The sequence below is a fragment of the Dermochelys coriacea genome, chromosome 7 (assembly GCF_009764565.3).
Source record: "Dermochelys coriacea isolate rDerCor1 chromosome 7, rDerCor1.pri.v4, whole genome shotgun sequence".
NCBI classification, from domain to species: Eukaryota; Metazoa; Chordata; order Testudines; family Dermochelyidae; genus Dermochelys; species Dermochelys coriacea.
Window position 1 is genome coordinate 41,889,953 of NC_050074.1, and position 27,233 is coordinate 41,917,185.

Sequence of the window (27,233 nt, forward strand, 5' to 3'; positions counted from 1 at the left end):
TGCACCATGGTGCTTCAAGTCAGAGCACCCTGATGCTACTCAGGAAGATCCTGTCACGTGCTGTGGTGTCACCAAGCAAGGTACTGTGAGGTGCCAGGATATCACCAGGCCAGCGCATGTCATGTGCCAGGCTGTAACGTCAGAAGGCCAGGCCAGGCCATGTGCTGTGATGTCACCTGGTAAGGCTGTGAGGTCAACAGGCCACGCTCCGTCAGGGGCCACACCGTTCCGGAGGTGGGTGGCTTTGTTCTTTATCCCCACATTTTATGCAGGTCATTCTCCCATGAAGCAGGCTCCAGACGCCGCAGCTGGTCCCGGGTCGTTTCAGGGGTCTGGGCTAGGGCCCGGAAACAACGGGGCGGTGAGGCACGAAACGGGGCCTGCTGTTCAAAGCCTTATCCCTCCAGCGAGTGCGTGACCAACCACGGACAAATTTACAGAGCTGGCCAATCGCTGAGGCTCTTACATCCGGCAGCTCCACGCCCCTCTCTCTCTGATCCTCCGAGGCTACCGGAGCGAGTGATGCTGGCCGGCGGTGCTCTGATTGGGTAGTGGGAATAGCTGCTCGCCGCCGATTGGCTGCGCTGACTGGCGGGGCTAGAGAGCGTGGGAAGGCAGGTGGTGGGGGAGCGCACCCGATTGGGAAGGCCGCGATGCCGGGACCGCGGCGGTGAGGCGGAGCCTCGTTCCTGGCCCCTGCGTGAGCGGCGATCGAGCGGAAGCCAGCGCGGTAACGGACCCGCCTGTCGCCCCGCGGGGCAGCCTTGAGGAGACAGTGCGGGCAGCTGGGATCGGACAGCGCTACCCCCCCCCCCCGCTGCGGGGGGAGTGTGCTCGGAGCTCTTGCTCCCGGGACTGGCCGGGGGTGGGAGCCATAAACCGCCTGGCCCGGGGGTGCGAGGGGCGGGGCTGTGCGCGCAGGTACAGCGGGACACCGTGCAAGCTACGGTCAGCTCTGCTCGCTGTTCATGAGGGTCCCCGTCCCGCCAGCGTGTCCAAGGAAGACCTGTAGGACAAGAGCCCGGAGTGGTGGTCATAGAGGATCTGATCCTTAAATGTGGAAAGACGGACTCCAGGGCCCAGCCTGGCTTTTGCTTCCCCAGTTGGCTTGTTTTGGTATCCGTCAGACCTACAGGAGTGTTTCTGTTTGGCTTGTCTCATATGGCATCAGAGCGAACTCCGGCTGGAGATAATGCATCAACCGGAGTTCGTTCAAAACCTGTGATTGTGGTTAGAAATATATTGTTTATGGCGACAGATGTCGTCTTAATTTTTTCCTGAATTACTTTTATCTGCCCAGTTAACTTTTCTGTGTAATATAACTGAATTGAGAGATGCACCTTCATTGCCCTGCATTAGAGAATTTTAACATAATCTTGATATGATCTGATTTGTGTTAATGTAAAAGCAATCCAGAAAATATCAAAGCGAAACTGATGTCTTTCTTATATGAGTAGTACTTTATTTTCAAATAGTAGAAATCAGAGATTTAAAGACCTTTTAGGTTATCTATTTAAAAATAGTCCTGTCTATAGTGGTGGGGTTGTGGTTTTTGCGGGGAGGAGTGGTACTTTTGAATGTCCCAAACAGAATGAGGTTTCTAACATTTCCTTTGGGAGAACCAATTTCATAGTTTTTTAGAAATATTTTTTGATACTCAGACTAATTTTGTACTACTTTATTTAATGAGACACTGGAGAATGACTTAGGCCCCTAGCTTTTACAAACCTTTTAAAGAACATCTGATGATTATGGCTTGTCAATGGTTAAAATGCTGCACCGCTGTAGTGTTTCAGTGAAGACACTATTTGCATCAACTGGAGGGCTTTTCCTGTTGACGTACGTACTCGGCCTCCTTGAGAGGTAGTAACAAGGTTGACAGGGAACTTAATCCCTTGACCTAGTGCTGTCTACACCATGGGTTAGGTTGGTTTAACCACGTCACTCAGGTTTGTGGATTTTTCACACCTCTGTGCGACGTAGTTATACTGACCTAATTTCCTACTGTAGATCAGGCCTTAGAGTTAACTTTTGCTTTCTAAAACAGATTGTGGCAGGTCTGGCAGAAGTCTGTACCACTTGATGTATGTCATATATGGATACTTTGATGCCAAGGGGATAATTATCAAGAAACTAAATATCTTTACTCTGATTTTAAAGTTTAGAACACACTAATCTCCAGATAGTATTTTACTATGCATATGTCAGAAAGCTGCTTTTCTAATTGGGGGAATTAAAATAAAACTGTAATGGCGTTATCAGGCATTCTTTTGTTCACAATGTTAGCTGATCCTATGTATCAGCTAGTTTTGACACAAGATTGCTCAAGAATCTAATGCCACTTCAAAAAATATGTTGCTGTTTTTAAGCTTACTGTGACAGTTTTATGTTCTTGTTTAGCTTATACAGAGACTCTAAAAATAAGACCATGTTGTGTCTTGCTCTTGGAAAATATGAAGTGCAGAATTTCAAGGGCATGCAGCCTTCTGTAGGGATGGAAAGAACAGGGGCATGTCTCCTCCTTTTTCTGGCCTCCTCCAGAGCTGTTTTTGAAAGGGTGTTTGGCCCTTTCGATTCACGGATAGGCTCCTCTTGATTAAATTTCCATGGTGTTAAGTAATATTCTGTAGAATATTATTTTTATGGATGTAAACAAAACTACAGTTGTTTCATTTGTTCATTTCTGATGACATGAAAAACATATGTTTCTATGTTGCTCTACATTAAATGATCCAAAATCGCTTTCTAAATGTATGGGAAGTTCTGGAGTTTGCAACATCGCTTCATCTTTTCCAGTCAGTTAGTGAGGGGCTGTGCTGGAGACTCTTGAACCCAGATCACTGTGTGGTAGCACACTTGTTTCTTCAGATGTTCAGTTGTTTGTATTTTGTGGAATAAATTTAATTTGGAAAAAGGTCCTTTGAGCATTAAAATGTAATATTTTGTTTTGTTTCATAGGATAAATATTTATACAGAATGTCCGTGAACTCATTATTTGGGAATAAGAAGAGAAATAGCTCCATATTATATGGTGTGGATCAGGCACAGATTATGGCTTCGTCTTCTGTTTATCGAGAATCCACTAGTCGAGGATGTATCGGGAACCACGGAGATGGCTTTCCCCCAAACAAGCGTTACAAAAGCTTTGAGTCCAAATCCAAACAAACAGAAGATCCTTTTGGAGACAATGATGACTTCACAGCTGATGACTTGGAAGAAATAGATATAATTGCCTCACAGGCTTTATCACAAGTTCTAGACTCAAATACTCATTCTAGAACAACACACATCCAGAAACCTGAGCAGAATGCTAGACCATCCTTAACCCCAAACAACACCAATCAAAAGTCTTTGAATATTGAACAATGGAGTGTTGCCTCTAGTGCAGAAAAAAATATGAAAGACCAGTTCGGTATGTATAGTCTTGGAATATGGGAGTATAATTGGGGATGTGAATGTCTTGATGTCTCCTTATTTTCCAGATCTGGGGATTGACATGCTGAACTTGTTCTTCCTAGAAAAATATCTAAAGTAATTATCTTTTGAGTAGATGCTTTAATCTCAGCCCTAAAGTAAATTTCACTGTTGCTGAAATGTTCACTTATGTTCTTGAAGCTATCTTGAGTTACCAGAATTAGTGGGGGAAAATGTTGTAATCATCAGGGGAATCTTAATTTCTGGGTAACTGAACTGTCAAGAGTTGGTATGTACATCTAATGATACGCCTTAAAGAACTAGTTATAGAGCTTGGCAAATAGTATGACTACATGTCATAAAATAGCATTAAGTAAGAAGTACTCAGAAGCTGTGCTCCAAATATTTGTAGGTGTAATCATTTGGAAAGATCACACTTTGATATGATAGCACTGTTTTTTGTGTGTGTGCAATGCCTTATTCTAAGGAAAGTAAGCCAATTTAGCAAGCTTTAACTCAGTGTCACAAGGTGCTACTGAACCAGGTGCTACTGTAAGGGGAAGTAGCTTGCTGACGGACAAGCAGCAAATGTGAGGCAGAAATGGAATTAGAATACCTGGCTTCTCAGACTTCAGTTCTAACCACTAGGCTACACACGTGATTGTGTAATATCTGTCATACTCACAAGTGATTTTTAAATTCCCTTTTGGGAGAGAAGGGAAGGTGACCTGTTCATAAATATCGTGCAACAAATTTAAATCCTCTGAATGGGTGGGATCTTCTACTCATTGTAAATGTTGATCAATAACTTTTTCTGGCCAAAACAAACCTCAGTTGTGGTTTGCACTACTGTTTATAACATTTGGAATATTAATGAGAATCTACTAGTGGTCTAAGCCCTGGTTATGAAATACCTCACTTCCCTGGAACATCACTTTTAAATCCTAGTAGGGTTTAAATCAGATCTATACCTTTCAGAGTACGTAAATTGAATTTTGTGTGACTTGATTGAATATGGAGTCTTTCAGATAAGACAGGAATATCCATGTTCCTGACTCTTTGGCCAGTATGTGGAAGGTCCTGGAGCATTTGTGAGAGTAGAAGTTTACCCGTGTACTGGCCAAAATGCTCCCTCTCTTCCCATTTTCCGCCTCCAGAAAGCTGTACAGCATGCTGAATGTGGCTGTGTTTCATCGGTGCTATATGCATAGTTTACAATAGTACCTTACAAACAAAAGAAAAATGTCAAATATGAGTGCCTGCCAGTTGACTCCTAGTAAGCTATAATGAAAAAGAAAAAAATTTAATTGTTAGGAATTTAGTCTTAACTGGTCAGTGTCTGAATTTATAAAAGCTGAATAGATCCTTAACCCTGAAGCTTCTGTTTTGTAGGCAAAACTCTGGGCTGGTGCGTGGAGGTAGCCATAAATTCAGAGCCCGGGTTTATGCCAGTTAAATATTTGATGGGTGGGCACTGGACAATACCTGGTGTTCTGAGCTCATTGCTTATCTGTGATAACAATGTGTACGCTTAAAGGACACTTTCTGTTAAATTTGGCTTAAAATCTAAGTGGTGTATGTGAGAATGGAGTAGAAGAAAAGAATCTTCTACAAACTTAAGTCCAATAGAAGTGATTGCATATGTTAGAAATTCAGTAGTGTTTATAATCCAAACAAATCAAAGTGGATAGGAACCTAAAAGAAAAATAGAATCCAGGGGTTTTTTTGTTGATTTTTTAAAGTCAACTTTTATTGAGGAAGAATTCAAAAAGTAAACAATCAAGATAAATATCAAAAAGTAAACTAGATGTTTAAATTCTTCTAATTTCATAGTTCCCAAGGCCAGAAGTGACCATTGTGATCATCTAGTCCAGGGGTGGGCAAACTTTTTGACCCAAGGGTCACATCTGAGTATAGAAATAGTATGGCGGGTCATGAATGTTCATGAAATGGGGGTTGGAGTGTGGGAGGGGGTGAGGGCCAAAAATTAGGAGGTCAGAGTGCAGGAAGGGGCTCCAGGCTGGGGCGGGGGTGGGGTGCAGGGAGGGTGAGGGCTCCAGCTGGTGGTGCAGGCTCCGGGGTGGGGCTGAGGATGAGGGGTAGGAGGGTGCTCTGGGCTGGGAATAAGGAGTTCAGAGGGCGGGAGGGGGATCTGGTCTGGAACAGAGGAACGGGGGGGTGAGGTCTCTGGCTAGGGGTGCAGGCTCTGGGGTGGGGCTGTGGATGAGGGCTTTAGGGTTCTGGAGGGTGCTTTGAGCTGGGACCAAGGGGTTTGGAGGGTGGGAGGTGGATCAAGACTGGGGCAGGGGTCTGGGCGGGGGCGCTCAGGGATGCAGGCTTCGGGTGGTGCTTACCTCAAGTGGCTCCCGGAAGCAGCAACATAGCCCCTCTCTGGCTCATATGCAGAGGCATGGGCAGGTGGCTCTGCTGCATGCTGCTCTGTTTGCTGGCACTGCCCTGCAGCTCCCATTGGCCACAGTTCCTGGCCAATGAGCTGTGGGGGCAGTGCTTGGGGCGGGGGCAATGTGCGGAGCGGAACCCCCTGGCTGCCCCTATGTGTAGGAGCCGAAGTGGAGCCATGCCACTGCTTTCTGGAGCTGCATGGAGTGGTCCCCGACCCTGCTCCCTGGTTTGAGCACCAGAGGGGGTGCAAGCCCCAGACCCCGCTCCCCAGTGGGAACTTGAGGGCCGGATTAAAATGGCTGGTTGGCTGGATCCGGCCTGCGGGCCATAGTTTGTCCACCCCGATCTAGTCTGACCTCCTGTATAAAACAAACTGTAGAACTTCCCCAAAATAATTTCTGCAGCATATCTTTTAGAAAAATATGCAATTTTAATTTAAAAGTTCTTGGTGGTGGAGAATCAACCTGTGGCCAATTATTTCAGTAGTCTAAGGTACTGCAAATAGGGTGGATTGATTTAAATCTCCAAGTGGAAAACCTCAATTTAAATAATTGATTTTAATCAACTTTTCCATTTGTACGTTAGTTATTTTCTAAAGAAAGGTGCATTCTTATTGGTTTATAACCATTCAAACATGTTGATTTACAACTAAGTAGAGCCTTTTTCCCCTAGATTTGATACATCTTTTTGCTACCTAGGAGAGTACCTTATAATATACGTTATTTTAAGCAGTGATATACCTTTATATTTTCAGATTCTTCTTTATTAATTGTACATTTTAGTATGGTAGAAAATGAACAATACATTGCTTATTTAGTAGATAATTAACTTTTTGCTCATGATTTGTCAAGCTGAATGAGGATGGTAAATGGAATTTAATTAAACACACAAAACATATACATTTAATTCTTACTAAACCAAACGAGTCCTTAATACAGTACATAACCGGTTGTGCCATATTTATAAAGCTTGACCTTGAAAACTTGATGGTTTTTCCCCTAATTTTTTCTTTATGTAGGAAAAAGCACACTTCAACTTAAATTTTTGATAGAGGTTTCTGGATTTTACGTTTTTATTTAAATGTTTTGAGATTATAAGAAATTTAGGCCTTAACATATTTTGCATTAAATTCAGATTTCATTTTAAACAGGCTTATTTTTTAAAAGAAACACTTATTATAATTTAAATGATAAAATAAAAATCTTAAATTTTTAAAAAGTTGATTTTATTCACCCTCGTTACAAGTTGTTTGCTTTGTTAGGTTTTTTTTGTTTGTTTTTTGAGTAAAGAAATCCTAATGGATGGTTTATAGTAAAGTTATTGTGGAAATAGAAGTATCAATTTCCTTACTTGGTGCCAAAATACTCTGTGTGTGTGTGTGTGTGTGTGTGTGTGTGTATATAGATAGATAGATAGGCTTGGCAGAATTCTTTTTTTATTTGTTTTATAATTTTCAGTGGATGACATTGATTATTTTAAAGCATTTTTTTTTCAATTTTTATCAATTTAAATTTTCACAGTTCTGGGAAACTATGGGGGTGAGGTCAGACAATTATTTAATGACAGTAGATGTTGACATTCAAAAAGTTAAAGCTTTATAACTATAAAAACACAAATTGTCAACATCACGTTTCAAACTATACAAAGTAAATATGCTTAAATCAAACTGAGTTCCCAAATAACATTTTTCACACTTTCCTGGTCTGTAAATTTTGATTGACAGAAATATTTTTTCATTAGTTTGCCTGTGTATGGTGAAATTGACATTTACTGACGTTTACCAATAAAAATATAATCCTTACAAGCTAGAAAATATGTGATGAGTAATAATAAAAAAGTGAGATGTTGCAACGTTATCAATAATAGCTTGTTATATGCTTCAAAGTGGAATTGGTATCAGAATTCCCTCTTTTCACCAGGAAATGGCACTGAAGACATTCGAATTAAAGACACATTTGGATTTGAAGTACTGCAAACACAACATGAAGAAGTTAAGCAAAAGGTTAATTGCCTCTTTTTTTTTCTTAATCGGCTGGTATACCAGTTATTATAGCAATTTTTGGTGGTAGTTTAATTTGTGACCTTTGGATTAAGTCCTGTTTAAGGTTTCTTTAATTACCTTGTTTAGGATACCTGGATCTGCAGAAGGCCAGTCTGCTTAAAAAACAAATCAGGTTACTCTTCAGGAGAACAACTCTAGGCCAAATTGTGATTTCTGTTGTTTTTGGCTGGATTGAATCCATAATATCAGTGGTGTAAATACACACTTATTAAAGGTATGCTCTGCTTGCAGCTGAAAGAAATACAGGATGAAATCCTTATTAAAAATGGAGAAATTAAAATTTTGCGGGACTCAATGCTGCAGATGGAATGCACTTTGGAGGAACAGAGAAAATCATACATGCTACTGGAAAAGGAAAAAGATCAGACACTAAGTGAAAAAGAAAAGGAGTTCTCTAAAAAGGTAGCGTGTGTGGGTTTTTTTGTTTTGTTTTATTTTCCCCCTGTGATAGCTGTCTAACTTCTTATGTGGAAAAGCTCAATTGTTTGTTTGATTCTATTTTGCTTAAGTCACAGTCATTACCTAATCAAGAGAAAGGCACTTAAAGCAAACTTTCCTCTAATTTTTTTTATCCAGGAAAGTTACATATAGGAAAAAATAGGCAACCAAATTATGGGATAACTTCCTGATAGGGGACAACGGTGATGTTCTCCTAACAAATTATAGGAGTGTTGCACAAGTGGCTTTTGGAATGACCTGGAACGTTCAAACTAGAATTACAGCCCCATAACTGAAAACTTAAAAAGCATTGTATCTCTGTTTCTACAGCCGAACTCCAACTTTCTGTATCTTCAGTTTTCCCCCAAAGCACTGTGAAAGGTTGCTGCTGCGGCTGCTGCTGTTGCTGACCCCACTACTCGGGTCCTCTAGTGCAGTTCTCCCTTGAGTAGCAACTAACTACAGTAACCATCGTGATGAGTTTGCCTTATTGTACCAATGTTTGGTTGTGTTATATTGTATCTGAGTCTCGGCTGGGATAGCGTACAAGTGAACTGAGTGTTTTGAGGTTGCATTTGAGTTAATAACTGTAGTTTTGGTGTAGTAGTATGGTAATCTATGTAAGCGTGGGAAGGTTGGTGGTAGCTGAGCAAAAGGTGAATTATTAGCATAAACAAGTATCTCCTCAGCGAAGCCCTTTTCTTTTGATGCTGACTTGAAAGGGAAGGTTATCTTAAAGCTTCTCAATAGCAGTTGAAATTTTATGCATTTGTCATTAATAGGTTTGCTCCTCGGTGACTACTTAGAGATTAAGGGTAGGTCTACACTACCTGCCGGATAGCGATCGATTCCCAAATGCTCTCCCGTTGACTCCGGAACTCCAGCGCTGCGAGAGGCGCAAGCGGAGTCAATGGGGGAGCGGCGGCAGTCGACTCACTGGCATAAAGACGCTGCGGTAAGTCAATCTAGGTACGTCGACTTCAGCTACACTATTTTCATAGCTGAAGTTGTGTACCTTACATCGACTCCCCGCTCCGGTGTAGACCAGGGCTAAGAAGATGATTGGTGAGATGCGCACACACAGAGACTTTAGTTTTATTAAGAGCATGATCAAGATAAGCAAAATCACAGAACTAGAAAAACAAGAGTGACAGCAGAATCTACATCATGTATACTCATGAATCTGCAGATCTGTGGGTTCCCCTTAAGATGAGATTTAGCATTAAGATAGTCACCAACCTGGTATCCCAAGATCCTGCTGACGGCTGGGTATGGCTCCCTTTTTAGCCACCTATTCCTTACATCCACCTATTTCCAAGACCATATTTGATTAAGTCTTGTCTTTTTGTTTGTTTTCCATTCCTGCTATTCATTTTTGGGACAACTGTTGTAAGCATTTGCACCGATAGATTGTTCTATATGCAGTCCCGTTAAGGAAGCCTGGCTAAATAAAATCTTTGCTGTCTAGACAATTTAACCACAAAATATATATATTGGTAACTCTTCTGACCAAGGTTACTTACTAATGATAACTTGTATTAGGCCTAATGTGGCCTTATGCTAATTATTACTACCATTAGGCCACAGGCTAAATACTAGGAGTCAGACTCACTGCAAAGTCTACTTTAAAATGTTTGTTTGTTTTCTTATTCCTGTGTGAATTATAGCATTAGTTTCATTTGCACTAATTTAGCAAACATCTTAAATCTTTCTAAGATAGAAATGATTATTCCTGATCTGAGCTCAAGTCATGCGTCGAAGGTCAACAAACTTATGCTGTAACATCCCACTCATTGAAGGTTTTAAAGAATACATTAGTCAAACGCTGTCAGGATGGTTTAAGTATACTTAATTCTGCCACACCACCAGGGGGAGGGAAGCAGGGGATGGAATGGACTAGATGACCTATTGTGGTTCCTTCCAGCCCTCCATTTCTATGATTCTGTGTTTGTTACTCTTCCAGTTTATATAGTGTTTAATGCAAAATTACTCACTTATATTCCTTTTTCAGTTACAGTCATTGCAGTCAGAGTTGCAGTTTAAAGATGCTGAAATGAATGAATTGAGAGCAAAACTTCAGAGCTGTGAAAGAACTAAGCCTGTTACTCCATCAGTTACAAATGCCAGGTACCAAATAGTTTTGAAAGACAGAAAATTCATATGTGAATTATTTCACGTATGGAGTTTCATTAAACATTGCAGACCAACTTCTCAGCACAAATATCACATGAACAAATAAAGTGTATGAAAATTAGTTTCCCAGGGTATAAAATAACAAAGCTAAAGTCTGAAATATAAAGCTCTGATTTAGTCTCTTTTCATTGTAAATTTGCTTCTAGCTAAAATGTGTCCTTTACTGTGGATTTTAAAATGTTAGGTTTATTGACATTTGTGTTTCAGGTTTATTCAAAGCATAGGTTTGATACAGCTCTAATAATATTTATTACTCGGATTAAAAACTCTTCAGTTTTCCAGGGCCTTTTGTAAGGCCAAAGAGAACTCTTTCACTTAATGCAGGGAAAATTTCTTAAATATGAAATGTTTTGGGTTCAAACTCTTACCATAGTGCATGCACTGTTGTCTGTAATCATTTAAAGGTCTAGAAAACATGACCTATGAGGAAAGATTGAAAAAATTGGGTTTGTTTAGTCTGGAAAAGAGAAGACTGATAAGGGACATAACAGTTTTCAAGTACATAAAAGGTTGTTACAAGGAGGAGGGAGAAAAAATTTTCTTCTTAACCTCTGAGGATAGGACAAGAAGCAATGGGCTTAAATTGCAGCAAGGGAGGTTTAGGTTGGACATTAGGAAAAATTTCATAACTGTCAGGGTGGTTAAGCACTGGAATAAATTGCCTAGGGAGGTTGTGGAATTTCCACCACTGGAGATTTTTAAGAGCAGGTTAGACAAAGATCTGTCAGGGATAGTCTAGATAATACTTTGTCCTGCTATGAGTTCAGGAGACTAGACTAGATGACCTCTTGAGGTCCCTTCCAATCCTATGATTCTATGTTGCTGAAGTTCACCTAACATGGTACCTTTGTCTTCCATTAGCCATGGAGGATGTCTCTCTTTTTTGCTCTGGCCCCCACCATTCCCAGACACTTGTACGATGGGATTTTAAAGTTCCCTGTGCCTTGTTTGTTTTTAAATTGAGAGCTGGACCAGGACCCCCATGTTTTACCACTTGGAGCTGCTTGATGGGGGGGTTACTGTAACTTTAATCTTGTAATATACTACATGCCTGTACAGCCATAATCGCTGAGACAGTGGATTCATAATAGGAAGTTGTAGAGGACAGAAGATGAGATGCTTTCCTGTGAACTCTTCCACTCTGCCTGTCTTAACAGATTTTTTTTTTCTGATGACCTGCAGTAAGCTGACCTCTTCCCCAACAAAATAAATTTGACTTTTTCAGCCTGAATCCACATCTTGCATTGCCCGAAAAGCTATATGTATTTTGAGCTGGATCATGCTCTAGCTAGTTTTAAGTAATTCAAGTGTAAATAACATACACTAACAATACTGTAAATACAGATGGAAACGTAGTATGCTCATGTATTTTGTGAAATAACTTGTTTTATGATTTCACAGACTGTTAGCAAACACTTCAAAATGTGCAATTTTGTCTTTGAATAAATTAGTACATAATGCAATACCTATGACGCATCAGAATTCATGGAAACTGATGTGTATTTAAAAAAAAAGTGTGATACTTCTTATTAGTAACATTCAGAAATTAGCACAAGTAGTCCTTTATCCAAGCATTTGATTTAATCTTTTAGCCCTAAGAAGAGTCCCTCCAGAACTGTAAAATTGGAAGGATGTTCTCTTCAGACTGGAAAAAGATCTTTTCCTACAAAAGAGACTTTCAGCGCTGACATGTGCCTTAAAGTATCCTGTTCTACAGCAAATTTGCCTGCTGAGACTTCTTTGAACAAGGAGGGTAAGGCACTGTTTTTATAGCATCCAAAAAGTAGCAAGATGTAAAGCTTTGGGTTTCACTGTTGCTTGTATTTGTCTTGTATTGTATGTCTGAACAGTTTGTAGGGCCTTCCTTCACTTACCACAGTAAAATACTCTGGCTTTCCACTCAAAAATTCTCTTCTCCTTTGCAGCTAGTTGTATTAACTCCCTCAGGTTGAAATTTGCTCTAGCCCTCATGTACAGTCTCAGGACCATGTATATTGCTCTCAGGCATGGTCTACACTGGGAGGGGGGATAGATCTAAGTTAAGCAACTTCAGCAATGTCAGTAACGTAGCTGAAGTCAATGTACTTAGATCCACTTACCGCAGCGTCTTCACTGTGATAAGTCAACTGCTGTCGCTCTCCCGTCGACTCTGCCAGCACCTCTCGCCCTGGTGGAGTACCGGAGTCGACAGGAGAGTGCTTGGTGGTCGATTTATCACGTCTAGAATAGACGTGATAAATTGACCCCCGCTGGATCAATCGCTGCCAGATGATCTGGCGGGTAGTATGGACATACCCTCAGTCAACTATGAAACTTCTGTTATCACTAGTGAGAGTTTTATATTGAAAGGCATGGATTTAAATGTGCACGTTGCATAAAAGTGATGATGCTTTCTGCGCTGTCTTAGTTTTTTAGAGAAGACTAGGGTTCTTCATGCACAGGCCTAGTATCCATGCTCTATTAGTGCTGTTCCCTATGACCAAAAAACTGGGGAAAATCCATGTTCTCATATCTCAGATACTTAGTTCTTTCCTCTTGAATAATTACCTTATTTAACATCTCTTTCTGGATTTTTGTATTAGTACCTCTTGTTGTTTAATAGCCTAATCTTTCTTTCCCTTCAAAAAGGAAAGGATGAATGTATTCTATGTGTTTACTCTTAAAGAAGGTTTTGGAAGACTGTTTGTTTACACAATTATTACTTTTGCATAGATTTGGGGATTAAATACTATTAATAAAATTGTTTCAGTTGCTGGACACTGGAAGAGTACATGACTACTGGAGAACCCTGCTTTGAGAAATCTGACTCTGCATGTTTCTCTCAATGAAGTAAATGGAATTACTCATTAGATTCTTTGTGAGAGTAAGGGGTGCAGGGTCAGGTCCATACAGCCAAACAGTGATTAAAATTTCATGTCTTCTAGAAGGTTGGTAATAAGGTAAAAGTCTGCCAAAAGGATGCAATAGTTCATCTATCTCTTAAAAATAAATATTTAAAAAATGATGTAGATAAGTAAAGGATACTTTAAAAGACAGTCTGATGCTGGGAAAACAAAGAACTAAATACAGTGGTGTAAAGTGAAGTAATGCACACATGGCAGAGTCGCAGACTAATGCTAGGAAATGATAAAGCTAAGACAGCTGCTCAGATCTGCAAATGGCCAAACGATCAACTAACCTTTATAGGAACAACTATGCTGAATCAGAGCAGTTGTCCATCTAGTCCGGTATCCTGTCACAAACAATGGGCAATACCAGCTGCTTTAGAAGAAAAGTGCAAGAAACCTCGCAATAGCTGTGAAGTATAAATACTTACACATCCATTTCAAAACACTGGATTTTTAGCAATTACTGTTACAACACTCAATATTCTTGTTATCCATATAAATGGCTAATATCTTTTTTTGAATTTGTCTCAGGTTTTGGTCTTAATTGTAACTTTGGGCAAGGAGTTCCAGGGATATCTCTGATTACATAGTAAAGCACTTTGACAAGCGGAAAGAACTATAAAAGTGTTGTAGAGGACTGCATGGTCACTCTGAAAATCTAAGTTCACTTATATCCTCACTCCTTGACAACTAATGTTGACTGTCTACTAACTAATTTATTTTTCTTCAAAAAATCACTGTGGAATGGTAATGTTGAACTAGCCTATGACTAAACTGTAGAGCAAAGGCACACTTTTTCTGTTGACTTTCTTACTGTCTAATGCAGAGGGATGAATTATGGTTGCCACATCAGGATTAACTTTTGAGACTTTGTTTGAAATAACTGAGTTAAGGCAAAGTAATGTAATTCATAATTACACTTTTTTTCTCCAGGTACTTACTAGCTATATCACAACTGTTATCTGATTGAATATGCATGTTGATTAAATACAGTTACAAATGTATAAGGAGTTGGTTTTACTACTTGCATGACTGTACTTTTTTGTTTCAGACAGTAAGACCCCCTGTCCTGAAACTGAACTTGTGAAGCAAGAAGTGATGGAGAGAAATGTGTCTTATAGTTTTGTTCAAAGACAAAACACCCAAGGTAACTCCATCTTCTTAATTCAGAAATTAGGTGGCACCAGAGCCAGAAGCTGTCTAAGGAACACTGGGTATGCTTCTATTAAACAATGTTATCATGTAGTATACAAAGTACAGTATTATTGTTCAGGAAGGTGGTGATGGAATAATGCTTTCATTGTTGGGACTGGGATCGTAATCTAGAACTTGTAGGAAGATATTATTATCCTATATTGATATAACCTCCCTCAAAAAAATATTCACTTTGGCATCGGTGGAAAGATATGGGTTGAAGAATTTCTGTGGTGTAATTATTTGGCCACCTCTTTCTTTCTTTGACTCCAAATCAATAGATGTAATGATTGCTTTTCACAGTTAGTAGATGTAGAAGAGTGGAAAGAATAGGTGTTGTTTTTTTTAATATAAGTACATACAGCAGCACACTAGGAAGCTACCAGTACACTATTTTATTCTGAGGTCAGGGTGGCATTATATCTGTTAACACCTAGTTTGGCTCTTGGATACTGTCCTGGGGGCCAAATAAGTAACTAGATAGAGTAGGTGTGTTACAAGGCCTTTGGCTAAGGCATTTTACTAAATTGAAATGTGATAGGGAATCTGTGGATATGTTTCTGTGGTGATGACTATTGAGATAAAAATGTAATTCATGTTTGGAGATCTGTTTCCATAATTAAGATGAAAAAAGTATTCCAGATAAATCTTAAATTCACATTTTTGTTAAGTGTACCAGAAATACTGTGTAGTCTGTTGGAGTTTAGATTCCTTGTTTCAGTGAGTCTTTTAGTCGCACATTTCAATGAGCAGAAAAGAACATCCTAAGGCATTTATATATCTTTGTAGGTTCTGTGTTACTAAATGCACTGATGAAACAGCCTATTGCCCCTGGGTCATTACTAGGACTCTGTCATCTTCTTAGCAGCAACTCTGAAGTGCTACCTGGGTCTGTCTTGCAGCCTAACGTTTTCAACACGTAAGTTTTTAACTGTTAAAGGCTGGTAATGGTAATAATTTATCTCTTTACAGGGAGTACATTTACAGTACATTTGAAGTTTATTTAAATATGAATGTGGGACAGAAACCTAAGTGCATAGGCCTCTCAGCATGGTTTATGAGATTGTTTTGCGCATTTCTGTTTGCCTAACTGCTTTTTATAGATCAGTCTCTTTTCACTTGATGTATCAAAATTATTTATTCTATGCTTAATTATTCTGGTAAACAATCCTGTGTGTTACTCTTAACAGTGTCTTGCCAAACTTGTTTGCTCACAATCTCTCCATCTTGCTGTGTGATATTTGGGGTTTTTTTTAACCTTACAAATGTTTTCTTCGATGTAATTATTCAGAGGTCTCTTAGTACATATAAAATTGAGTGACCATAAAAGTCTTGTCAAATTATGCTTCTAATCAATATTGCTTGTAATGGAGGAAATTTATCTAAGAGTCTTCTTTGCACTGCAACTGTCAAAGCAATTATATAAGTTCTAAAATGTTAATACTAAAACTAGATGCCATATAAGTACTTAATGACATATACATTTTCAACTTTAAAGGATCTACAGTAATTCTTTGATTATGTGTATTGTATCTCTGGATATGAAAGCACTGATAATTTTAGATCCAGTTGTATTTTGGGGGCATATATTGAATATTTTTTTTTTTTACACCTTTTTTGGTTTTTCATCACTCTGACTTCTAATTGTATAGACATCAATTTCTTCTGTACTGAGATTAGCTTCTAAAGTATCTTCATCTTAGATATCTTGCTCTATAAGTACGACTGCTTTGTCTCTTTCCAAATATAGTGTTCCAAGCCACGTTGTCTTCAATACCATAGCCCTAACTATTTACATAAGTAAAGGCTGTGCAACTGATTTCTGTGAGCCGCCATTGTTGTTGCTTCCCCTCAGCCTCTTCATTGTTCGTTCTTACCTACTATGTTTCCTGTGACCAGTTTTCTCTCCATTGCATCAGATTTCCTGCAATAACATAATTCTTCTCTTAGATTGTTTGGAAAATATGTATTGTTTGTGTTCGTTTAGCCCTTCACTTATGGCTTCTACATATTACAAGACCTTCCTTTGCAGAAATTTTGCTATAAATCAATTTGGGCTTTGATTCTTCTGAAACCCTTTGATCACTTGGTGACTTTCCCTATAACTAAAGCTAACGTAGTCTCGTCAGTAAATGTCTCATTTTGTTCCGGGCAGTGAGAGCCTCTTAAACAATTGCATTGTGATACTTATCTTCAGTTATTCACTCAACTCTCCTGTAGTATATGAGCTGTTGCTTCTCTCATTTATTTACTTCTATTGAAATGGTAACTGGTGGTGGTTTGTGTGTGAATGCATGTACGTAAAATTAGATAAGGGCATTAAGCATGTATAGCTCATAAAAGGTTGCTAAGGATTATAGCTCGGATGGATGAAAACCACATGACTCCAATCATATTAATGCTATGATGTGTACCTGGAGGGAAGACTAGAGTTCTTCATAAACAAGCCTAGAATCCATGCTCTATTTGTGCTATTGCCTATGACCAAAAAACTCGGGGAAAATCCATGTTATCTCATATCCCAGATACTTTTTCTGACTGGTCACCACAGCCACAATAAATAAGACTTTTCCAGGAGTGCTTTCTTACTCCTTATATAATGGTCCAAACTTCTTCTTCTTTTTAAGAAATTGTTTCCATGTTACATTCGTTTATTGCAGAGCTTTTTTAAAGGTTCTTCAGGTTTTTGTATAATTGAAGTATTCTAGCAGCTGAAACCATATAAATGCTTGTATGGAATTTTAGGTTTCATAGTATGTTAGCATCCATTCCTTTGTCCACCACCTGATCATTCTGAAGAGAGGGATTGACAGTATCATAGTACTTGTATGCATCATTATCTGGTCAGGACAAACTTGGCACAGGAAGTACTGTAGATTTAAAAGTACAAAAATGATACTCTAAGGTGTATTTTACACTTTTTAGCAAAACTGTGTGTGTGCAATAATGAAAATGACTAATTGATTGATTGCATATGTTGCCATATCTCCTGAAACCAGGAGACACCTCCATAGAGTTTAAATGTAAATTGTTCCTCTGCCAAAGACAATGGAAATAAATGATCAATGCAGCAATTTAATTTTAATGAGCTTCATTGGCAATCCTGCTAAATAGTTTATCCAACGAACATTTACCATACTTTTAAAAAAATGTACAATAGAGAGAGAATTTTATATATAAAATTAAAAATGTACACGCTAATTCCCCACGTAATCAGTGGGGGGAAATGTCTCAAAGTCCCATTGTCAGTGTCAACAGATTAAGGATGCAAATGATAAAACAGTAATAATAGATTTTTTTTTTAAATGTACGCCTAAAGTAGTGTAGGAGTAAGGGGTCTTTCAGAATATATTTTATTTTCTATTTTGCAATTTAAATAAAACAGACTTGCATTTATTCATCGTGTAGCTGACTGAGAATGAAAAATTGGCCTTCCAGCAGCAACTCTACTGGGAGGACTAAAGGTAAGGTCAACTGTCAAGTTATGCTGCTTGCATGGTAGGGAAGGATGCTCTAGTAGAGCATTCTTTCTCCCACATATGCATAAAACAGTGATTTAACAGTTTTTTTTATTTTGAAATTGGACATCTTAATACAATTCATTTTTCATATTACATACAGAACATGAATAGCCAGAGGTTCAAAGGATATGCATGGTCATTTTGCTGCCTTTGGTACATTGCATGTTTTGAACTATTTCATTTTGTTTTTTTTACTAGAGGATCTACAGGAATATCCAGCATCAGGACAACTTATTCTCAGGATGGAACTCCTCCTTCTCTTGCTGCTTTAAGAGAAGCTCAAAAACTTGCAATAACGGGATTGAACTTGATTGCTATGGATGAAGGGTCATCCAAGGGAGACCTGGCAGAAAGTGAGAGAGGACTGTTCCTTCTTAAACGCTTTAAGATCCCAGGTGCAGTGCATCTTCTACCTCTAGTGGAATACCATATCAGTGCATACTGTCAAGCTCTGCAGTTATCTGCAAAGTCAAGAAACAGTCCTGAAAATCAATCAGTTAGTTCTTCTAGAACCAACTCAAGTATAATATCAAATACCGAGGATTTTAGATCTACTCTGCAAGAGAATACAGTTGCATCTCTAAGTGTTCTTTATTACTTGGTATATTACAGCTGGGATGTTGTTTATATATTACTATCTTCTGAAGTGAAAAGAGTGTCTGAGATGGAGAAGAACATGGTGTGCAATAATCAATCTGATGATAAAAAAGAAAATTCCAGACCACAAGGCCGAACTGTAGAACTACAAGATGCTGCTAATAATGACCAATCCCAACATTCTTTGTTCAAAAAACTGCTTCAGCTGTTAGCTTTGTCTTCTACAGCAACAGGTTCCCAGACAGACAGTATCATGAATCAAAGTTTAAAGGTTTTGGTGAAACTAGCTGAGAATTCAACAGTTGAGTTACTAATAAGGTAAAAGACAGCATGAGAATGTTTTAGAAAATTATTCCATGCGTTTTGTTTTACATTCCCGAACAGTTCCTATTTTCCTCCGCAAAACTGTTTCACACAGATTTCAGCAAAATGTGTTATGTACATGAGAGGATCACAGATTCCTCTCTGCTGCTGCCTCTAATAGCAACTGAGGATATACTAGTGCCTCTGTTACTCATGAACATGATAGATTCCCACAAGCAGTAAAACTGAACTGAGTCTGCTAAGCTTACACTTCACAGCTGCTGTTGCCCCAGTGGGAAATTATCCCATCTGTCACTGGCAAGTGAGAATTTTTCAAGCCTTTGTCATAGTCATAATGCCCCTAAACGTGTTCCGTTATAGGATCAGAGTCACTGGTAAGTATGTACAGAACGCAGACGTCTTGCTATGTAGTTTGTGAACAAAATCTCACTTAATAAATGTAGTAAACCTCTAAAAGAGATTTGGACCTGCAAGTGATTGTATGGATAACTGCAGGTTCAGTTTTAGAGGGTGCAGTAGAGGCCCCTTTGAAAATGTACCTCAGTGGGTGTATTTACTTCGAGTGTTTTTCTTTCTTCTGACAAATAGCTTTTCTCCCAAATTTGAGGAATAGCTGCATAGCAGACCTGTGTTTTCTCTGGTTAGCGCAGTGGTGGGCAAGCCTGCGGACTGCAGGTTGCCCACCACTGGGGCTACAGTCTCATGTCCACATTAGCGTTTAAAATCCTGAGTAAAATGATTTGCTTACTAAAGTCGTCGTGTTTCCAATTCCTAACTCTGATTTCCTTTTAAAAGTTTTTGGCACTTGCTAACTAGCCAGATGCTGCTTCGCTGTGTGTGTCCTGAGACCCCTTTGTCTGCTGTCCATCTGACTGTGCGCTTGATGGCCATGCTTATTCATCACAAGAAGCTAGCTACTCAACTTTGTTGTCATTCAGGTAGGAGAGAAATTACTTATCATCTTCATCATCATTCTTAAACATCCTATTTATGAAGCTTAGTTGAAAATGTTAGTATTTTTATAGGTGTGAATTATTGGTGTTTACATAAATCTTACGCCAGTTCTTAACTCATAAAAGCAAACTATGCAGTAATACCTGAGAACTGGCCAGCTGGTGCTAGTTTTCAACAATCTGAAATTTTAATAACCATATGGATTTCTCTTGGCTATTTTCCAGATGTTAAAAATTTAATATGGAAAAGTACTACCGAGAAGTAAAAATCAATTCCCCTCTAATTGGTACCTGACCTTAAATGACACTGTTGGTCTCTGGGGCTTTGGGACTCTAGACACATCACAAATGTCAAGTAGAAGGTCTTTTTCTAAGAGTCTACCTTATGGTGGGATTCTGAATAGCAGTTCCCCAAAGCCACGTAAATTAACTATTGAAAACTACAACAGACATACATGGTCTAGTGTAGAATGTACTGAAGTAGTATTTCTTATGTAATGCTTAGAAAAGGTAACTGCACCAGAGTGGATTGATTTAAATGACTGGTTTTAATCATGATTAAAACCAAGCAGGAAACCTTGGTTTAAATCTATTTTTAATTGTGTTTTGCATTGATATATTTATTTTTTTCAAAGAAAAATTTATTTTCATTGATTGGTAACCATTAAAACAAACTGATTTGCAACTAAATGTAGCCTTTATGGTAAATTAGGTGCTTTTTTCCTAGCTAGGAGGTTGCACTATACCTATACACATTTATTTAAGCAATTGTGTAGCTTAACTTAAATCTACTCAGATTCTTAATTTTTCCATCTTTTATTATGTCAGAAAATTGATGAATGATATATTTCTTATTTACAAGATGGCTACTTCTTTACTTCCAATTTTGATCAAGCTCTGGAAGTTCAAATTCCATTCAAAAGGCACAAACAACATTTTAATTGTTTTTATTAAAGTGATCTTTAATGTGCTGGATACATAAGAAAAATGTTTATCAAAGCATGTTTTTCATTTAAAACTAACTAATTTATTAAACAAAGGAATTATTGTCTGTAGTTAGTGAATTGAACTGATTTGTTTCTTGTCTCCATGTCCTTCAAGATATTAGAATTAGTAGATCTCACACACCTAGTTTGTATTCATGGATTGGAAGAGGGAAAACAAGCTTTCTTGTCTTTTAACTCCTAGTTGATTTCTTAGCTTTGAATTAACTAGTCATTGCACTGAACTAGTTTAATAAACTAAAATGAAGAAAATATTCTGCACCTGCAGAAGAAGCTACTTCTGTCAAAAGCTGATTTAGCACTTCAACAAACTCTGATTCCAGGTGCTTAGCCAGTAACTTTCACCAGTTTAGTGGCTTGACTTTTTTTTAAAATTCGGCAGCAAACATGTACTGCTTAACATTATATTTATATTTCATTTAAGCTATTGTAATAGAATTATAGTAAGCTTAAGTGTTAGCAGATTGTCAATTTTCCATTTTTTTTTAATTGTAGATTTTTATCCCCCCTTAAGTCTAGCTTTAGACTTGGTGAGCAATTTGTAATGGACTAGCTAAAAAGGCAAAAGATAAATAATGAACATCCTTGGTTTGACTCAAAATGAAGCTGGCTCTTAAAAACCCACATCTTAGAAAAGGGAGATTGACCAACAGCCAATTTATTGGTAATGATATCTTCCTCCCTTTTATTATAATAAAAGAAAGATTTCAATCTAGAAACGAAGTGACAGTATATCCAGATTAAACATGCCATCTCCCTTCAGGTTGACCCCAACGCATGCACTGCCCAAGGCCCACCCAAACTGCTTTCATTTCTTCAAATATTACCCAGAAAAATTAAACACAATTCCCTTTTAAAAATTAAATAAATAAATAAATAAAAAGGTGTCGTGGGGGAGAGTGGAACTAGACCAGTTATTCTCTGCTAACCAAAGGAAGCAGGTTTAACCAATGCTCTGAACTGCTACTTAGACCTCCAGTTAAGATTAATCTATCAGAAAATCATGAAGGATGCATTGGATCCCTGTTGGATTGTTCAAAATGGGTGATAATAAGTTAGACAATTGTTGATACTGTGATTCATCAGGTGTTAAATTAACTCATATGCTCTGGCAATGTTCCTATACTTCTATGTTTTGGGCAGAATTTAATTAGAGATAAGATTTTCCTGTCAAAATTGTTACAAGCAAAACATGTAATTTTAAACCTAATGGGTATTAATTGGAAGCTGAATAAATATGAAAAACTTGATTCAGCAGAGCATTAATAATTCTTAAGACTAGTGCCGCAAAAATGAAAATCCAAAAAGCAACCAACAGTTGAGGATTGGCACAAAGACATCATAAGCTTGACTATGATGGAAATACCACAACAAAAATACCCCCGCCTCCCCAAAATTCTCAGATATAGGATGCTTTTCTGGAATTATCTGAATGATCCTATTAAATGTGTGCCCCCCTCTTGTCTCCACCTCTTTTCTGCCTACTTCCTTTCCTTGTCTTCTCTTCCCCCTCCTCTGAAGTTTTTCTGTTCTTTCTTCTAATATTTTTTTTTCAATTTCTCTGTACATTAAAAAGAATACGGTGGAATACGATTTTAAAACAAATGTGATTTTTATAAAGAAATTTTGTTTTGTAAACTGTGTAATACAAATAATTGATTTATATTTTAACTGTTCCTATTCTATATAAACAAATGTTTCAAGTATAGGTTAAGGTAAGATAGCAAATGGTTAACACATCATGAGAAGTTTATATTATGGGGGGGTGGGATTGTGTGTGTGTTCTAAAAAAAAACCTGTCAAATACTTATCCCAGTCACTAGACCCTCCTTTATCTGTCCTGATAGATAAATGCCTATGTAACTCATCCTCAGCAAACTATGAAGAAGTCCTGAAGAACGTACTTATCTTTACAGTAACTGTGATTCTTAGAGATTTTCTATCCTATATGAATTCCACTCTTGATGTACATGTACCAGAGATGGGAATCTTTTGGCCCATGCCTGCGCCTTAATTTTCTTTGCCCTATGCTTGGGTATAAAAGGATGGAGAGAGGCCAACTCATTGCCTTCCATAATGAAGAATGAACTGCTAGCAGTGTCTTTTGCATAGCTCCAAGTTCCAGGACCTATTACAACATTTTAATTTATCTAGGTATTTATGGTCCCTTCACCATAGTGTCAGAGTGCCTCACAATCTTTATGCTTACAGCACCCACATGAGTTAGGGAAGTATTATCCCCAACCCATTTTACAGATGATGATCAGAGGCACAGAGAGAGTAAGTGATTTGTCCTGGGTTGCACCCAGGAATTGAACCCAAGTCTCATGAATCCCAGCCCACAAGTCCCCATGAGCATCCAAACCACTGGGCTATCCTCCCTCACCAGGAGAAAAGAGATTTGTATCAACAAACAAACTACTTAATAGAAGAATTAATGAAATTTGTTTAAATATAATTTCAGAAACCTGTCTTCTTCTTGCACTGTACATGTATATTACTTCAAGACCAGACAAATCTGCATCTGAAATGCTTTGGCTTCAGCTGGAACAAGAGGTAAACAAAGACTTTCTTTTCACGCGTGCTTGCTTGTTGTTTCCTGATAATGGAGAAAGTGTCTAGTACTGCCCAAGAGTCAGCCTTGTAGCTGATTTGGTTGTGACATTGAAATTATCTGCTCTGGTATTAAGAAACAAAACTTTTGTTTTCAGGAAGAGCTATTTGAAATTTTTAATTAAGCTGTACCTAATTTTTACAGCTGTACTCAGTCATGTTCTTGTGGACTATTAGTGTGAGTAGGAAAGTTTTATTATGCGCTTATATATAATAGAATCAGTCTGTGCCAGACAAACAGTTCTCCATACAGAAAAGTGAAAAACAAACTTGCTCATAATAATACAAATACTAATATGGAAAAGCTGGCCTCCGATTTGGTGCTGTAGCACTTGCTGTACTGACGTACGCTAATGGCTTGTTATGTAGGCTACTGTCTTTTGTTCCTTTAGCATTGTAAATTCTTGGCATTTATTTGAGCTAAAACAGTCAACTTTGAGTCCTGTTCTTAAACTTCAGCATGACCTTACTTATTTTTTGATTGTGCTGCTGTCAATATAACTTTAACATTAATTTTCAAGGAAGCTGGGGTTCGGGTTTTGTGCACTGTGAAGATTGAATATATTTTGTTTTACCACTACCTACAAACATTGGCACCCTTTATCTCCAGTGTTGGAGAGGTTTTGCTTGCTAGTCAGAAGGAGGATCAAAATGTAAAGTAGCATTGGAAAACTGTTATGTTAGATTTGTATAAAAAATCTACACAATGTTAGTTATAAAAAACTCAGGAATCCTTGAAACTAGTACTGAAATGCCATTTCCACTTTATTTGCAGCATAATCATGTTTGCTTAATCTCCAGAATCCTAGTTCTCAGTGTAATGCAATCTGCATGTTTTTATATTAGACTGTTAGATTCCTGACTAAGTGTGTGCGCTGCTCCAGTCCATCAATTTTACTACTTGGTACAGATTGCCAGTGCAGCCTTGAGGTATGTAATTAGAGCTGTTTGTTTAAACATACTAAAGAAGACGACAAATTCCACTTAACATTGTTATAGTAACAACATACATTATGATTTAGGATCATTTAAAAGATGCCTTCTAATATGAAGCTTGAATTTCTCGGCTAGACTGTGCCCTGAAACTTGGACACTTGCTATGACTGACTCCAGTAAAAGTCATAACAAAATAATAGAAAAACAATCTCCTATATGACTCTTTCTTCTGCAGGTAGTCAAGGCGCTTATTATAATGTTGCATAGACAATGGGTGAAGGTTAGAAGATCTGAGAGCAACTTGAGTGCGTATAGAGAACGAATTGTTCAGTTTTTACGGGACACTGTTTTGCTCTTACATAGTCTATCTCAAAAAGATAAACTGTTTCATGAACATTGCCTGGAAGTTCTCCATCAATACGATGAAGCCATGCCTGGTGTCAGAGCCATCCTCAAAAAAACTCCAAATTTGAAGGCCTCTGAAGGTAAGGTCCTGGCTGAAACTAAAGGTGGTTGGTTTTTTTTTTTTTGTTTTTTTGTTTTTAAATCAAATGCGCAAAACCCCTTCTTACTATCTTACCATTCTCAAGAGCAACTTTTCATGGTTTTTATTGCTGCTTGAATTTGGGGTAGGGTTTAGTAAGAAGATCCAATTATTTGTCTTCCTGTAGAATGCTGCCTATGACTCCAGCATGTTTTACTGGCCTTACATAAACCTGTGTGTTCAAAGATAGATGTAGTTCTTAATGAATCTGTCCCTCAGCAGACACCAAATAATGAATTCTACTTAAATTTTGAATGTACATCTTGTAACTGATGCTGACATCAGTTGCCTCCCATGTTAGGATCTAGAAATCCACTGAGCTAGTAAAAAGAAAAGGAGTACTTTTGGCACCTTAGAGACTAACAAATTTATTAGAGCATAAGCTTTCGTGAGCTACAGCTCACTTCATCGGATGCCTACGAAGTAGCACACAAAAGCTTATGCTCAAATAAATTTTAGTCTCTAAGGTGCCACAAGTACTCCTTTTCTTTTTGCGAATACAGACTAACACGGCTGCTACTCTGAAAACTGAGCTAGTAGTTATGCCACAATATTGAAATTATCTGCTGCTGGATCTCAGTGCCTGCTTCATCAATTTCACACTCTTCTCTTCAGGATTGCTTTCTTGCACTTAGGAGCGCAGAGCATGCAGGCTTTCCTGAAGCCAATATCGTCTCCTCTGCCATTGCTGAACAGTTGTCTCCATATTCCTGCTCCTTAATATCCATTCTTACCACATGAGAAGTGCTCATTTTCACGATCTTACATAGTGGAAATGCTGAAGTTCTTTCTACATTTCCATGTAACACAGTATGTTGTTTCTCTGCTGCCAGGGTAGTGGCTTTTTAAGGTGTAACTGTGTGTTTTGTTTTGTAAACTATGAAAATTAACCCTAAAATACTGTACATACTATAAATAGGTAGTATTTTCAACAGGTAGCTAACATTTGGAAACACTCAGCTAAATTTAAGGGGCTCTTTGAAGCGGTTCTTGCCTCAGGTTGGGTTTCAAAATATTTTTGTGAAGTGAAAGTTCATAGAACACAAACACACACACGTTAAGAGAATACTTCACTGGATCAATCATTCTGAACTCTTGTCAGGATAGCAGTCTTTTAAAAGGTGTTCTTGGTGAGGGGCTGGAGTGGGAGGAGGGGACTTCTGGAGCGGAGTATTATTGTTTCCTTGAATACATAATGCTCATTTGTGTTCTTAACCAAAATTAATATGGTTATGTTTAAATGCATTAACTGAGGAATCTGATGTTTAAAATTAAGTTCTGACATTCATTTGTAAAATAATATTCTGTTTCAGAGCTGGCTTTGGATGAGTTGTATCCTCCTGAGCCAGAAGTAGATGATCAAGAAATGGACTGCAGCTAGTAATTCCGCAATAATTCGCCCCCATCTGAATTCTTGTTACTTAGCTTTGTTGCCAATATACATGTGTGAAATATAACCTGTGTGTGGTAAACTTTTAAATTAATGGTGTGCTAAAGATTAATTACTGTCACTTAAGTGTAGCATGACTCAAATATAAAAGTTTGAAATTTTTTTGGCTATTTTACTTAATTGCCAGCTAAATTTAGCATAATGTATTTTGATATCAAAAAACTTTGATACTAAGAAGAGAATTAAACTTAAATCTTGTTTTATTGGGTATTTTTGCAGTGTGAAAATAACTTAAGTGACATGGAACTAAACTTGGCACAAACATGCTGTGAATGAAGTGAAAACTTCAAACTGTAACAACGCTTTCCAATTAACTGTAATTAAGTCTTTTTGATGTTGAATGTACTGAGTTCCAAGATTATTGTAACTTTAACACACACAACTTTTTTAAAAGTGTGGGTTTTTTTCATATGCTATTTTTATTCGGTGTTTTGTCTAAATGACTGCATTTTGTGTTTGACAGACTTCAAGAATTTGCTCATTCTGATAGTGGTAGATGACTTTAGTACTCTGATTTTAAAATATATGTATTGCATTTACATAGTTGACAACTTTTGCCTTGAAAAAAAGGTATTAAAACCTACTGTGCCCCTGCAACTATGACTAATAGTCATCAATGTTTCTGAATTTCATAATGGGCAAAATCTACGAACACAGACATCAAAGTGAAACCAGTGAATCTCAAATGTTTTTTTTTAA

General features: G+C 38.0%; 1 protein-coding gene across 13 annotated transcripts; it reads left to right on the top strand.

Moving 5' to 3' along the window:
• The first annotated feature begins 605 nt into the window (after positions 1-605).
• Positions 606-27,131, top strand: LOC119858532 (ATR interacting protein). 13 transcript variants are annotated; one of them, XM_038409358.2, is made up of 14 exons: positions 606-730; positions 2,959-3,412; positions 7,737-7,819; positions 8,111-8,281; positions 10,329-10,444; positions 12,103-12,263; positions 14,450-14,545; positions 15,382-15,511; positions 18,312-19,028; positions 19,830-19,972; positions 23,456-23,547; positions 24,451-24,534; positions 24,776-25,025; positions 26,398-27,131. In XM_038409358.2, exons 2-14 carry the CDS (start codon positions 2,977-2,979, stop codon positions 26,463-26,465), a joined length of 2,547 nt encoding a protein of 848 aa, XP_038265286.1. In that variant the 5' UTR covers positions 606-730; positions 2,959-2,976; the 3' UTR covers positions 26,466-27,131. The 13 variants fall into 13 exon arrangements, 12 of the variants coding, with proteins under 12 accessions (XP_038265286.1, XP_038265288.1, XP_043375722.1 ...); XM_038409360.2 differs by having other exon boundaries at positions 609-700; XM_043519784.1 differs by having other exon boundaries at positions 618-670.
• The last annotated feature ends 102 nt before the right edge of the window (positions 27,132-27,233 follow it).

Coding starts and splice junctions, on each gene's coding strand:
- LOC119858532 (XM_043519782.1), top strand. CDS start 2,728: ATGATCCAAAATCGCTTTCTAAATGTATGGGAAGTTCTGGAGTTTGCA. Junction 3,413..7,736: donor AAATATGAAAGACCAGTTCG/GTATGTATAGTC, acceptor TCTTTTCACCAG/GAAATGGCACTGAAGACATT. Junction 10,445..12,102: donor CCATCAGTTACAAATGCCAG/GTACCAAATAGT, acceptor TTAATCTTTTAG/CCCTAAGAAGAGTCCCTCCA.